The 15,059-nt window shown below is 33.8% G+C and overlaps 2 protein-coding genes across 3 annotated transcripts; both read left to right on the forward strand.

The window, feature by feature from the left end:
- Positions 1-344: 344 nt before the first annotated feature.
- Positions 345-1,951, forward strand: LOC131631724 (aspartic proteinase CDR1-like). The gene has a single exon (XM_058902484.1). The coding sequence runs from the start codon at positions 490-492 to the stop codon at positions 1,822-1,824; it is 1,335 nt and encodes a 444-aa protein (XP_058758467.1). The 5' UTR covers positions 345-489; the 3' UTR covers positions 1,825-1,951.
- A 2,580-nt stretch (positions 1,952-4,531) lies between these two features.
- LOC131631721 (tRNA (mnm(5)s(2)U34)-methyltransferase, chloroplastic-like) lies at positions 4,532-7,165 on the forward strand. Of its 2 annotated transcripts, none has more exons than XM_058902482.1 (6): positions 4,532-4,823; positions 4,934-4,997; positions 5,922-6,114; positions 6,201-6,271; positions 6,618-6,773; positions 6,849-7,165. In XM_058902482.1, the coding sequence occupies exons 1-6, from the start codon at positions 4,607-4,609 to the stop codon at positions 6,937-6,939; spliced, it is 792 nt and encodes a 263-aa protein (XP_058758465.1). In that variant the 5' UTR covers positions 4,532-4,606; the 3' UTR covers positions 6,940-7,165. The 2 variants fall into 2 exon arrangements, with proteins under 2 accessions (XP_058758465.1, XP_058758464.1); XM_058902481.1 differs by having other exon boundaries at positions 4,539-4,823; positions 6,860-7,165.
- The last annotated feature ends 7,894 nt before the right edge of the window (positions 7,166-15,059 follow it).

The raw sequence follows: 15,059 nt of genomic DNA on the forward strand, positions 1-15,059 counted from the left end.
ACAATTATAGTTGTGTATCTCATCAATAAATAAGGTCACTAGCTTAAATGTAAAAGAAATTTGTAAGATGGCCTACAAATTTTAGGAGAAAAAAATAAAGGGCCAAAATCCATCAACAAAGATTTAAAAAATTCAAAATCATACAATTTTGATACTTTCAAAGGACAAAATTGTAATTAAACAAATAACAAAAGTCAAATCGCATCGAAGTTTGCTAATTATTCTTATTATTATATAAATTATATTTTTTATTTTAAATAATTTAATAGTCAGAAATTTAAAAATGAATAAATAAGATGTCGCTGATTCGAACTTACATTCATACGATTAAATATTTCTACTGCTACCAATCGAGCTGGATTAACCTAACTATGTATATATTTCTTAACTAACAAGGAATCTTAGATAGTTATTCAAAAATGCATAAATAGAAGCACATTAACAAACTTGCTTCCTTGAATACTTTTTTGGGTCTATATTTCCTAAACCATGGACTCATTAGTATTCATCATCCTAACACTATGTTCACTTTCTTCTCCACCATTTATCAAATCAATTAACATCCAAACTAGCTTTAGTGTTGATCTTATACATCGTGATTCGCCTATGTCACCTTTTCACAACCCCTCAACATCCCAATTCAATCTCATAAAAAAAGCAGCCTTTCGATCAAACTCTAGACTAGATAGATTCTCCCTTTCACTTTTATCTAATGAATCACCCGAATCAATTATTCTCCCAAACAATGGTGATTATCTAATGAGAATCTTCATAGGTACACCACCTATTGAAAAGCTTGTCATTGCTGACACAGGTAGTGATCTCACTTGGGTACAATGTTCCCCTTGTATGAATTGTTTCCCTCAAAACACTCCTTTTTATGATACAACAAAATCCTCAACTTTCTCAAATGTTCAATGTGACTCACATTCTTGTACATTGCTCCCTAAAGAACAACAACTTTGTGGAAAATCAAATGAGTGTTTCTACTCATATCATTATGGTGATAGATCATTCTCTATTGGTGAATTAGGGTTTGATTCCATTAGTTTTGGTTCTTCTAATAGTACTCTTCAAGGTGCTAATAGTGTTACTAATGGTAACATTACATTTCCTAAGTCTATTTTTGGATGTGGATATTATAATATTTTCACATCTGATAATAGTGGTAAAGCATCGGGACTTGTTGGTCTAGGAGCCGGGCCGTTGTCGCTAATTTCGCAACTAGGCGATTCCATCGGTAGGAAATTTTCATATTGTTTGGTTCCTTTCGCGTCAAACTCGACTAGTAAATTGAGATTCGGGAATGAGGCGATCATAACGGGTGAAGGAGTCGTTTCTACACCTCTTATAATCAAATCTTCCACACCAACTTTTTACTACGTCAATCTTGAAGGCGTCACGGTTGGACAAAAAATGTTTCATACAGGTCAAACTGATGGTAACATAATCATTGATTCAGGTACAACATTGACGTATCTTGAACCACCTATTTTTGATAATTTTATAACTTCAATGAAAGAAGCTATAGGTATTGAACAAGTGGAAGATAGTTCATCTCCGTTTAGTTATTGTTTTACGTATCAACCAGATATAAATTTTCCTCGTGTTGCTTTCCATTTCACGGGCGGCGCCAATGTTACATTGGAGCCTAAGAACATGCTTTTGTTGTACGAGAGTAACTTGTTATGCTTGGCGGTAGTATCGTCGAATATCGAAGGAGTTTCGATTCTTGGAAATGTGGCCCAAATTGATTTTCAAGTGGAGTATGATCTTGGAGGGAAGAAACTTTCTTTTGTTCCTAGTGATTGTGCTAAGAATTAACTAATTTATTGTTAAGCCTTGTAAGGCTATGTTTTTTTTTTAATCTTTTGACATAATAATGTTATGTTTAATTGGATTTGTATTTAGTTTTCAGTTACTAAAGTTATATATTTATCCATTTCATCGATGCTATTTTGTTGACATTGTTTTGCGGATTCTCGTATAAATGTAGAAAGAAAAGAGATGATAAAATTTTCATGTCAAATGTGAAATGCAAGAGAATGTGAGATTATACAAGTATTTCATTTATAAAAAGAATGAAGAACATTGATGAAAAATATCCATGAGTTTTTCTAGAGAGGAGGAGTGGGAATCTTGGAGAGATGAGGAATTATTTGATTTCTGGAGAATCTCTAGATAAACAAGGACAGAAATTTGGGGATTTTTTTTTTTTGTTAAATTCTAATTTTAATATAATTTAATTTCAAAAAAATAACAAAATAGAAAGGACAAAACTTATGTATTTGTTAAAATATTTTTCAAAATGGCTTTTAAGTTAAAATGTGTTTTATAACAATCTTTAAAAAATAGTATATTTGAGGAAACCATGAATAGTTAATTTAAAATATTAAAAAAATTGTTATTGCCATATCAAAATCGGTTGAGGTTTTAGTACATTGAAATTTCATAATTATGGTGACTTTTATTACTTTTATAAATATTTATAAGGTCTATAGTATATAGCAACATAACTTGTATTTGTGGCTACGTTTGAACTCGCTCTGAGTTTGACGAGTAAAACTACTTTGATTGAATTCGAGTTTGGATTTGAGTTTTTCATAATTTTAAGATATAAGTACATGACAGGTAATAAGGACTCTAATATCTAACTCACCCTGATGTTAATTTAAAATATTTTATTTTGATAAATCAGAATATTAATTATTTGATTAATACATTGATTTTGTACTTTATTATTTAAAATAAAATTTTTAAAATTGTTTTAATTTATTATTTCTAATATTTGTTAAAGAAGATATTGTGGAGTTTTATAGAATGCATTGGAAATTCCTATTTATCCATTTTGCTGGAACATCTTAAATTGGAGAAATAAAAAAATCTTTAAGGAGGGATTCTAACGCCCTTACAAGCCAACTGAAACAATCAAGCATATGGTGAGATAGATCAAGAATGAGAATCGTATTTAGAAGAATGGGTTGGTGTTGAGAACAAAAACTAGACAAATTCAATGGCAGCATCCTAATAACAAAAGGATATGCTCAATTGTGACGGTACTTATAATAACTCTATTTCCATGGCTGGTTACGGAGGCGTATTCGTCATAAAGTTAGGTGAGGAATTATGCTCGTAAAATTGTTGTGGGCGATGCTTTCACTGATGAATTGTATATGATGTTACATGGTCTGGAGCTAGCTAGACTAGAGTGATTTACAAAATTAGTGGTCGAGAGTGACTTTAAAATCTTGATTGATATGGTCAGTCAAGAAAGTTTAGATGATTAAAAATTTTCAACCTTAGTTCGTAGAAAAAAAAGACTCAAAATGATCTTCGCATCAAATTCAACCATACTTGACGTGAAGGCAATAGTTGTGCATACTAGATAGCTAAATATAATCTTAATTTGAACAACAATGAGTTCATCATTCTTTCATATCTTCGATGAATGAATTGAAGACTGATCTGATGTCGATCAGAAGATCTTCGTGGCCTGTGAACTTGATTCTGGTTGCTCCAAATAGGAGGGGTGTACCTGCAAGGTACTCCGATGCTAAAGTGAAAATTAGAGTCAGAAGAGCAAGTACGAAGGTAGAGAATGGATTGAGTGTGAATACCCGGCCCTCTTATGAAAGAGGGTATTTCTAGCCCCCAGCATTGGGCCAAGATCTCTTGCTTTGGGCTGGATTCACAAACCCAAAACATGGGACTGCCAGGATCCTACATGAGTAAGTCAATGTCAGCAGGTAACCCCTATCCTTGGTCAACTGCACGTGGTCCTCGGAGGAGGAAGACCGATTCTTTCGGTAGACAGTTGGTCACATGCTCTCGGATGGGCACGTGGGTGTGAAGTCTCAAACGATTACTGCTATCTGGATCGCTCTTGTTGGACCATCTTTACAACACGCTTGACTAGGCCCTATCGGACAGTGGGCCAGTCTCAAGCTCAGTCCAAAACAAAGACTTTATTAGTTGACGATAGATATGGAGTCACATTTTTAAGGCGGTTAAAATTTCTTGTTAATTAGACCCTCTTTTATTTAAAAAAAAAACTATAATTAGATAAGTGAATTTATATATATATATATATATATATATATATATATATATATATATATATATATATATTCTTTTAATTCTAAAAAAGGGAAAGTTTTAACGCGGCTCTACTTACTATGTTCTTATATTATACTCTCTCTGTCTCATAATGAATAATCTAGTTCACCATTTTATATAGATTAATAAAAGTGTATAAAAGTAAGAGAGAATAATATTTTTATTATAGTATATTTATCATGTATTGAAAATGATGAAAATTTTATTAATTAGATGGTAGAATTGGAAAAAAACTGTATTAAAAATTAAAATAGGTCACTTTGTTTCGGCCACTATTTTATTCTAAATGAGTCACTCATTATACTTCTATATTATAACTTAATCAATAGAACTTATTTATTTTATATTTTATGTCCATATTAAATTTTTTTTAATAAAAGAGATATTTAAATTTAAAAAAAAAATGTGGTGTAAGGTTACCATTTTTATTTACCCCCACTTAAAAAATTCAAGCTACAATGAATTAATTTTTCAATCAATTCAAACCGTGATGTTATCCTTTCGCTATCGTTTCTCTTCTTTCGCAACTTGTTCTCGGAGACTCTTGTTCCCTGTTCCTTCTCAAACACACACTCTAACAAAAATCTCCACAAATCACTCTCTCTGCTCTGTAAAACCCATTAAACAAAATAATGCCTTCTTTTCTGTTGCTGTTGCCAATGACATTCATTCTTCTTCTTCTCTCTCCAAAGATTCTCCCTTTTCAGGTACCCTTTTATGCCCCTTCAATGTTACTCTCATCAAAATGCTGTCTTTCTAACAATTACACATACCCTTTTGCTTTATAAGCTTCTACAAGTTCTCTTTTTTTTTACAGGGTTAGAGGATGTTTTTGTGAGCTTCCTCTTTGGAAAGAAAAAGGCAACGGATGTTGCTCACATGTATGTTCTTAAACCTCAACGGTTTTAATGTTTTTGGTTATTATTGATTCTCTATAATAGTGAACTAGCATTGCTTATAAAGATTGCTTTTTGAGTTGTTATGTTATTGATTCTTCTGTTAAATAAAGAGAACAAGTTAAAGTCTTGAACTTTTGTGTAGGCTGAGTTTTCTCTCATGATTGCAAGACAAAGCTAAAACTATTTTGTTAGATCTATTTGTAGTCGTCACTCATAATAGTTATATAGATTTTCCTAAGGCGGCTAGTTTTTTAAGAATTCGAACTTAGTCTAACTCAATCTTACAAAATTTAGTGGACATTTGGAGTGTGTCTGGAGTGGCCTAATAAAATAAACTGATAGCAAGTGATCCAACGTATTTTTGATAGCTTACCATCTTAGAATTTGGATTGAGCCTAATTCAATTTTGACTTGTAAGATAAGGACTCCCCTCACTTATAAACATATGTTAAGGTCATTTCTCATTTAATATAAAACTCTTAGTTTTAAGTCGTAGAATTGATATAAGGACTTTTGTAATATAATATGGTATCTAAGTCGATTACAAATTTGTTGAGCCTCTAGAGTTATGCTTCTGGTGAAGGATGTTGAGAGTCTCCCATCGGATAGCAATAATACGCGAAAAATAATTATATGTGGGGTACAAGCTTCACCCCCACGAGTTAGCTTTTTGGGTCGAGCTAGACCAGACTCAAATTCAATGTTGTCGATGGCGATAAGCTGAAAATCTGCCATATAAACATGCCACTGCGTCCTATGGTGCCAACGTGGCAGGCATCGTCTCACAAGTTGCCTATAGCTAAACCTTTATTTTTGGCAAACTCTCTCTGGTATATCTTTAGAGAGTTTCTTTTATGAATGCTTTTTATTACCCATGATATGAGCTATTACTTTTGTTCCTGCTAGGGTGTGGAAACATGTTGTTCAGAAAGGAGACACGGTCATCGATGCCACGTGCGGCAATGGTTTTGACACCTTAGAGTTGCTCAATTTGGTAGCTGATGATTCAAATAATGGTTATGTGTATGCATTGGACATTCAGAAAGATGCTTTAGCTAAGACTTCATTGTTGTTGGATGAATCGCTTAATTCCTATCAGGTGAGATCATAAAGAATATTAGAGGCTGTTTAATTGAAAACAATAAGAACTTTTAAGTCACCAACCAAAATTTCAAATTTATGCAGAAACATGTCAAGCTCTTCAATATTTGCCATAGTAAAATGGAGGAAGTTGTTCAAAGGAATTCCTCTGTTAGGTACTCACTTTCCCTTTACTTGCTTCATCTCTCTATTATTACTTTGTGTTTAGATTTAGAAGCTAATCGTTGAAAGCAACCGATGTACTTAGTTTTATTATACTTACTAACTGATATCTTTTACGTTCTTCATTAATCAATTTTCTTGATCGAAAAGCTACGATTTCATCCTTAGTTCCAACTTGGTTTCATCTACATGACTGAATCACGTCAAGAGTAAATGGACAATTAGTTCAACGAGTGATTTTGAACGATGATTCCATAACTTCAGCTATCATATAATTAGTTATGTTGATTCTTGGAAATCTAATTCCGAGCTCTATCTTAATGTGCTGCATACTCTAAGGCTTGTTGCGTTCAACTTGGGTTATCTACCGGGAGGCGACAAAGAAATAATAACAAGATCAGAAACAACATTACAAGCATTAGAAGCTGCAGAGAGAGTTGTAATACCAGGAGGGCTTATTAGCATAGTCGTATATGTCGGACACCCCGGTGGAAGGTGATATTTCTGATTCTCAATCTTATACAAACATTGGTTATAGTTTTCGATTTTGATAGTCGTATAATGTTTTAGAATCTGTTCAGGGAAGAAATGGAGACTGTTGAAACTTTTGCTGCTAGAATGTCTGTTGAGAATTGGATCTGCTGCAAGCTACAAATGTTAAACCGGCCATTTGCTCCAATACCAATTTTCTTATTCAGAAGATAATGTAAAAAGTCCTTATATATATGATTGCAAGAATTCTAAGGATCCTTGAAGATTGTACACTCTTTTATTGATGTTAACTAAGCATCTTTTGTTATTTTTTTATACCTAGTTTCTTTGTTACAGTTGATTAACTCTTAACTCTTGAGTGATTTGTTCAATCTTAGGAGGTTTCTTGGACTTTAGATCACCTTGTGTTTCCTGTTCTTCATTCAGTTTGTGTCGATCCCTGGTCGGATTCGAGTGTCTTGATCTTGGGTTGCCACACCTGTTAAGTGTGTCTGTTTCCTCCATAAATCAATTTGAATCATGTTGATTTAGAAAATGATATATGGCTATGTTCATGGATGGATGGAAAATGATTTTTATTAATGTCCGTAGGAAGGAGCAACCCCTACCTTCATTAATATCCTTTTTGTATGGATTTGTAGAAGACATTACATTTAGGTAGGACTGTTACAAAAACGGAAACTAAAATAACCAAACCGTTATGTTTCATTAGTGAACCGAACTATATTGTACAAACGGTTTTAGAATAAAACTATGTGACAAATAAACCGAACCGAAATTGAAAATGAAAAATACTAAAAACAAGTTTTAAATTTTTTAAAAAAAATGAAAAACTTGGTTCCTCAACAGATGGTTCGATTTAGAAAAAATTGTCTTCTAACGATTTGAAATTTCAAAATGGTATATCAAACGAATAATTTTGAATCAATTTGGTTCATAATTAATTGAAATGATACGGTTTGATTCGAGTGAAGTTTTACAATGACTCAGTTCAGTTCGATTTTCTCAAGAAAATGTACTATAAACAACCTTACACTTAGTCGTTAAGTGATTGTATGATTTATGCGACTTCTTTTATCTTTTTCCTTTTGTGTCCATCCAATAGACAAATCTAACTTTAAAATGACAATATGTGCCTAACCTTGGTAATAACAAATATGTATTCAAATTTACTTTGTGACAAGTCAATGTCTTTTCATTTGGTAGGTTTTAAAAAAGGATACACAGAAGATTTTCATTTCACAATCTTAGTCGTTAATATGTCAACTTTGAAATCAACTATCATATTTAAGTATTCTGAATATCTAGATTTCCATATATTGCAAATAATGAAGAATTTCCACCATTAAGCTTATTTTTAATGTTCTTAATATGCCCGCCATAGTAGGAGAAGATGGAAAAACATAAAATCACCAGAGTTCATAGAAGAAAGAAAAGGCTTGTGAGAAGGAATTAAGTCTCGGTCGTAAGAAGGAGCGAAAATTATTTGAAATGACAAAGTAATCTTTATATAGGAGAACAAGAAAGATAAATCAACAGTCAAGAATAAAAGAAAATGGAAAGATGAAAACAACGGTCAAATCCCGTCTCGCAAATCTATCGGCACTTAAGTGCACTCGATCATCCTAAGGAAAAATCCAAAGCCCTAAGCTATGAACCTATGATCACGCGTAAAGAAATCATGTCAAACGTTTCAATGATGAGACTACCATTTAATATGCTTGTTCCCCAAATATCTTACACTTCTCAGCACAAGGATCCCGGCATAAAGAGCCTGACCCATTTTCTTAGAAGGCTTCACGATGTCACGCCACGACAAGTCTTGGGGAAACTATTTTGGTTTGATCATAGGCTCAATGCAAAACATGCTCAATTATCGTCCATTGTATATAAGTCATCACGTGTGAAATCTAAGGTATGATTCTAATCATAATTCATTGTACCTCCTCTTTATTCACTCAATAACTTGGGCGTTTGAGAGATAACATTGCAGATGCACCCTGCGCAATTGCATCGGAGATTTGCATCACCACATCAATAATCTACACCAATAACTATGGTTCCTGAACGAAACTGTAGAAAACGGGAAGATGAAAAAGAAAAAGGTCGAATCTCACCTCAAAAATATAACAGCACTTCAATGCACTCAAGCATCAACTTACAAACCTAGGGCCGCGTATAAGGAAATCATACAAAACGTTTCAATGATAAGACTAGTATTTAGTGTGTTTTTCCCCGAATCTCTTCCACTTCTTAGCTCAAGGATCCTGACATAAAGATCCCGACCCAATTTCTTGGAAGACTTCCCGTATGTCCCACCACGACAAACCTTGAGAACAACTGTTTTGGACCGACCATGGGCCCAATACAAAACAGTCATAGTTACCGTACATCATATATAAGTTACTAAATATGTTGTCTAAGGTACAGTTCTAATCATAAATCACCCTACCTCGCACAACCGCATATATGATATGCACCACCGCATCAAAAATCTACACCAACAATTCTGGTTCCCAAACGAAACAGTGACATCATTTATGGTAACTCGGAGTTCTTATCGTGTCTCTTAGCCTCGACTGAGGGGACAATTATTTTAGATTGGCCAAAATAGTCTCACATTGCTTGAGAATTGAGCCTTAGAGTAATTTATATACAATAATTAAACACCTCTTCCAAACGAGGCTTCATTTTGAAAGGACAAAATTGTGAGACTTCTCGCCGCCAAAACACACAATAACTCGTAGTCACGCTGGCGCCGACTTCAGATTGACGAGAACTAAATCTACATGAAAAAGATGTGATAACAATTGTTGAAAAGGTTAAGCTTCAATCGTACTGGTGGTTGAAATCTTATTTTATGGGTTTTACGGTTGATTATCATATTTGGATGCTTAATCCTTTGCAATGTATTTCGAATAATATATGCTAGTCTATGTTTAGGTGTTGTGTTGTTCGGTGCTGTCTGTTATTTCTTCGGGATTAGTTTTAGATTTGAGATTTACCGTGTTGTAGTCTTTTAAGTACGTCTTGTACTTGAAGGATCTTCTGTTAGTAATAAATTTTTAGTTTCTTCAAAAAAAACTAAAAATAAAATATCTAAAAAGACATTAATGCTACTATTGATTTGGTTAGTTTTATATTTTATTTGTCTACTTTGACTAACTATTGTCTTTTTTGTATTAATTTTTTCTCGTACTACTTATATTTTATAAAAATATTTAGGAATTGTATTTATTTACTCAAATATTTAAGTATTGTTCAAATTAAATAACAGACAGAAGGATTAAGAAAACGGTTAATAAAATGAGGAAATGGTCAATAAGAAAAAAGGGTTAACAAAACGGTTATTAAAATTATGAAGTGGTCAATCACAGACATGAGCTGGCTTGTTTCACAAATACAATTTCTAACCTTTCTTTTAAATTTACTTTAAAACATTCACTTTTTTTAATAATAAATTAATTTAGTTTACACTACGATTTTTAATGAAATGCTTAATAATAATAATAATAATAATAATAATAATAATAATAATAATAATAATAATAATAATAATAATAATAATAATAATAATACAATATGATGTTTGACGAAACAGTAGATTTTTAATAATCTTAGTTGTAAGGGTCTGCGAGAAGGAACTAAGTCTCCGTTGTAAGAAGGAGCGAAAATCATTTGAAGAGACAAAGTAATCTTTATATAGGAGAACAAGAGAGATAAATCAACAATCGAGAATAAAAGAAAATGAAAAGATGAAAAACAATGGTCAGATCTCATCTCGCAAATGTATCGACACTTGAGTGCACTCGAGCATCCTAAGAGAAAATGTCACGCCCTAACCTACGAATCTAAGACCACACATAAGGAAATCGTGTGAAACGTTTCAATGATAACATTGTCATTTAATCAACTTGTTCTTTGAATCTTTTACAATTTTCAGCACAAGAATCCCGACATAAAGAGCCCGACCCATTTTCTTAGAAGGCTTCACGTATGTCACACCACGACAAGACTTGGGGAAACTATTATGGTTTGTCCATAGGCCAAATGCAAAATAGGCCCAATTACCATTCATTGTATATCTCCCTTGTCCATAGGAGAACAAGGGAGATAAATCAACAATCGAGAATAAAAGAAAATGAAAAGATGAAAAACAATGGTCAGATCTCATCTCGCAAATGTATCGACACTTGAGTGCACTCGAGCATCCTAAGAGAAAATGTCACGCCCTAACCTACGAATCTAAGACCACACATAAGGAAATCGTGTGAAACGTTTCAATGATAACATTGTCATTTAATCAACTTGTTCTTTGAATCTTTTACAATTTTCAGCACAAGAATCCCGACATAAAGAGCCCGACCCATTTTCTTAGAAGGCTTCACGTATGTCACACCACGACAAGACTTGGGGAAACTATTATGGTTTGTCCATAGGCCAAATGCAAAATAGGCCCAATTACCATTCATTGTATATAAGTCACCACGTATGAAATCTAAGGTATGATTATAATCATAATTCATTGTACCCCTTCTTTATTCACTCAATAAAGTGGACATTTGAGGGATAACCTTGCAGCTCCACCCCCACCCAAGTGCATCAGAGATATGCATTATCACATCAATAATCTACACCAATAACTATGGTTTCTGAACAGAATAGTAGAAAATTGGAAGATGAAAAATAAAGGTCAAATACCGTCTCACAAATGTAATAGCACTTGAGTGAACTCGAGCATCCTAGGGGAAAATGTCACACCCTAACCTATGAACCTAAGACCACACGTAAGGAAATCATGCCAAAAGTTTTGATGATGAGACTGCCATTTTATTCGCTTGTTTCCCGAATCTATTCCACTTCTCAGCACAAGGATTCTAGTATAAGGAGTCCAACCCATTTTCTTAGGAGGTTTCATATATGTCACCCCACGACAAGCCTTGGTGCAACTATTCTGGGTCGGCCATAGGGTCAATGCGAAACAGACCCAATTATCGTCCATTATATATACGTCACCATGTGTGTAATCTAAGGTATGATTCTAATTATAATGCATTGAACTCCCTCTTTATTCACTCAATAACTTGGGTATTTGAGGGATAACCTTATAGGTCAACCCCCACGCAAATGCGTCGAATATCTGCATCACCACATCAATAATCTACACCAATAACTATGGTTCCCTAACAAAATAGTAGAAAGCGGGAAGATGAAAAACAACGGTCAAATCTCGCCTCTATAAAATAATGGCACTTGAGTACACTCAAGCATCCTAAGGGAAACGCCATAACCTAACCTACGAACCTAGGGTCATGTGTAAGAAAATCATGTGAAAAGTTTCAATGATAAGACTAGTATTTAGTGTGTTTTTTCCCTAAATCTCTTCCAATTCTTAGCACAAGGATCCCGGAATAAAGATCTTGACCCAATTTCTTGGAAGGATTCCAGTATGTCACACACCACGACAAATCTTGAGGACAACTGTTTTGGACCGACCATAGGCCCAATACAAAACATCCTCAATTATCGTACATCACATATAAGTCACCACATATGTTGTCTAATGTACGATTCTAATCATAATTCACTCTACCCTAGTGCAACCGCATCAAAAATATATACTACCATCAATGGCAGAGCCAATGGCCACCCCAATATTTTAACTATTATGATATTTATATATAGTATTTGCACAAACATAGATTATGAATGGAAATGGCCAAGTGGTTAAAGACTAATTTGCAACTTTTAGGTCTACGCTTAACCATTTTATTTTTATTTTTTTACGGCAGTGTGAATATATATATTATCAAAAATAAAACTAGTTGTCTCTGTTTTAAATCGTTGATGTGATCGTGGATGCAATTATGGATGTTTCAATTTGATAAGTGTATTTTTGTAGTTATTTTGGTTTAAAGTTTTGGTGCACTTATCTACTCTTTTTCCTCAATTTGTACGTGTTTTAGTGTATATTACATAAATACATATATTTTGTGTTTGAGAGAGATTTTGATTCATTTATGTATTGGCTAATAGTTTTCTATTCATTTTGTAGGTATTTGAGCATGTATGGAGCATTGAGTAATAATTCTTCAAAGATCTATTTTGGATCAATAAAGAAATAAGGCAAAGAAGAAATTCAATGGCTTGAAGAAAATGAAAAGTTACAGACTGGTGTCGTTCGCCGAGCAAAGCTGCTTTCGCGGGGCGAATATGTGGCTTCTGGTGTGACTCGTCGGGCGAACGTGAAGATGAATTTTTGGTTTGGCTTCTGCCCTGGCTCGCCTTTGTGTCGCCAGGCAAGAGAATAAGGATTCGTCGGGCGAAGCTTCCCTTCGTCGGGCGAATGGATATATTTTTACCAGCTTATTGACGTGGCGCAGACTGTATGGCTAAGAACAAAGGATTTGTCGGGCAGAGCAAATGACTCGTCGGGCGAATGTTGCGAACAAGGATTTTGTATATATTTCATTTTCATTTCATTTGTTAAGGTTATGTTGTTTGGGGGTGATATTTGTTCTCTCAACTTCATCAACCTCATTCCCTTGCTAAATTAGCTTATAAAACAACTTAGGGTCTTGCATTTGGTGATTCGGAGGTGGATTGCTCATTGACCAGCAATGACAACCCAGAAGATTTGTGATTTTCCTCTCTTTCTCTCTATGTATTTATCTTAGTTGGGTTTTGTATATGTATTTACTTTGAGCTCATGTATATTTGTCGCCCATGGCGTTATATAAAATTTGCTTTACAAATTTGTGTTGATTGTTGTCTTAGATTTTTGCTCTGTGCTCGGGGTTTGGGTTGTTATAGGCATATACTGCTCGAATCCTTATCTATGATGATTATTTGTTAGTTTCTGGATTATAAAGATAGTTTAGAGCTAACAATCATTATGGGAGTTGAAGCTTAATGCTTCCGTGTTGGTTGTGTCGGTTGAGAGACATCGATACGATTGATATGGATGTTTGCTGTGTTGTTGAGGTTGGCTGAGAGATCGTCGCCGATATGATATAGTAGTTCTCTCTACTTTGGGTTAGAAATGACTTAGGATTTGAGCGACACTGGATGATACTGACGAGTACTGTAGGTTGAGTATAACTGGTCGATAAGTTTAAGTTTGTGAGAAGTAGATTATATGCATGCTTGATAAGTCTCTTCTCTCTGAAGAATGAATTTTTTTTGTGTTAATATTTACTTTTCCTTTGCTATGCTTTAAACAATTCAATCCAAACTCATAACTTTGGAAACTGTTGAACGGCAGTTCAATGCACTAGTCCATGTGGAGACGATAATTTTCTAGATAAATATTTCCAAAACTTTTGTTGCTTGCCGCTTTACCGCTTCAACACAATTGCGATCATTGTGGTTATTATAATATGTATTGCGGCTGTTGCAACATGAATTTTAGTTGAGAGGTGTTTGAAATATATTGTTTAAAAATACTGATGTTACAATTTTTCATTACATAGGAAGTAAATTGAATTTTGAGATTCTAAAATTTTGTGTTTCAAGGAAAATACTTGAAGAACCATAAGTGAAATCGTTTAATGTGATTTCTAATGGCGGCGAGACGCATCATTTTAATACACAATCAATTATGGTTTGATGCGATTGCGAAGACTACTGCATTAGTCATATTTCAGCAACAATTGTGTTGCATATTGTAACTTAAAACCATGTTGTGTATATTATTTATATTTGTGGCCCCCTTTAAATATTAAACCTAGCTCCGCCACTGACCACCACATCAAGAATCTACACCAACAGTTATGGTTTTCAAACGAAATAGTGACGCTGTCTATGGTAACTCATAGTTCTTATCGTGTCTCTTAGCCTCAACTCAAGGGAAACTGTTTTGGGTTGGATAAAATAGTCCCGCATTGCTTGAGAATCAAAGCTTAGAGTAGTGTATATACAACACTCAAACACCTCTTTCAAACGAGACATTATTTTAAAGTATAAAGTCGATAGGGTTCTCACACCCAAAATATGCAATACCTCGTAGTCATGCTGGCGCGGACTTGAGGTCGACGAGAACTAACTCTACATGACAACGATTTGCTTATTAGGCCCCCTACTTGACCTCTTATTTTGTATGCCCCTACTAAAGAGTATTTTCTTGACCTCTTAATGATATTGTTATTATTTTTGTGGGGTCTAAATAAGAGGCTTTAAAACCTTTTTTTTTTAATTTTTGAAACAAAATATTTAAGTTCTTTTTCTAAATAAAAAAATCAATTTTTTACAAAAAATAATTTGAAATTTTTTAATAAAATGTTTTTCAAA

Source organism: Vicia villosa, unplaced genomic scaffold (genome assembly GCF_029867415.1).
Source record: "Vicia villosa cultivar HV-30 ecotype Madison, WI unplaced genomic scaffold, Vvil1.0 ctg.000858F_1_1, whole genome shotgun sequence".
Taxonomy (NCBI): domain Eukaryota; kingdom Viridiplantae; phylum Streptophyta; class Magnoliopsida; order Fabales; family Fabaceae; genus Vicia; species Vicia villosa.

Bases quoted from the DNA above. Each gene is read 5' to 3' on its own strand.
- LOC131631724 (XM_058902484.1), top strand. From the start codon at position 490: ATGGACTCATTAGTATTCATCATCCTAACACTATGTTCACTTTCTTCT.
- LOC131631721 (XM_058902481.1), top strand. From the start codon at position 4,607: ATGTTATCCTTTCGCTATCGTTTCTCTTCTTTCGCAACTTGTTCTCGG. The intron at 4,824-4,933 runs GTACCCTTTTAT...TTTTTTTTACAG, and splicing joins CAAAGATTCTCCCTTTTCAG to GGTTAGAGGATGTTTTTGTG. The intron at 6,774-6,859 runs GTGATATTTCTG...GAATCTGTTCAG, and splicing joins GTCGGACACCCCGGTGGAAG to GGAAGAAATGGAGACTGTTG.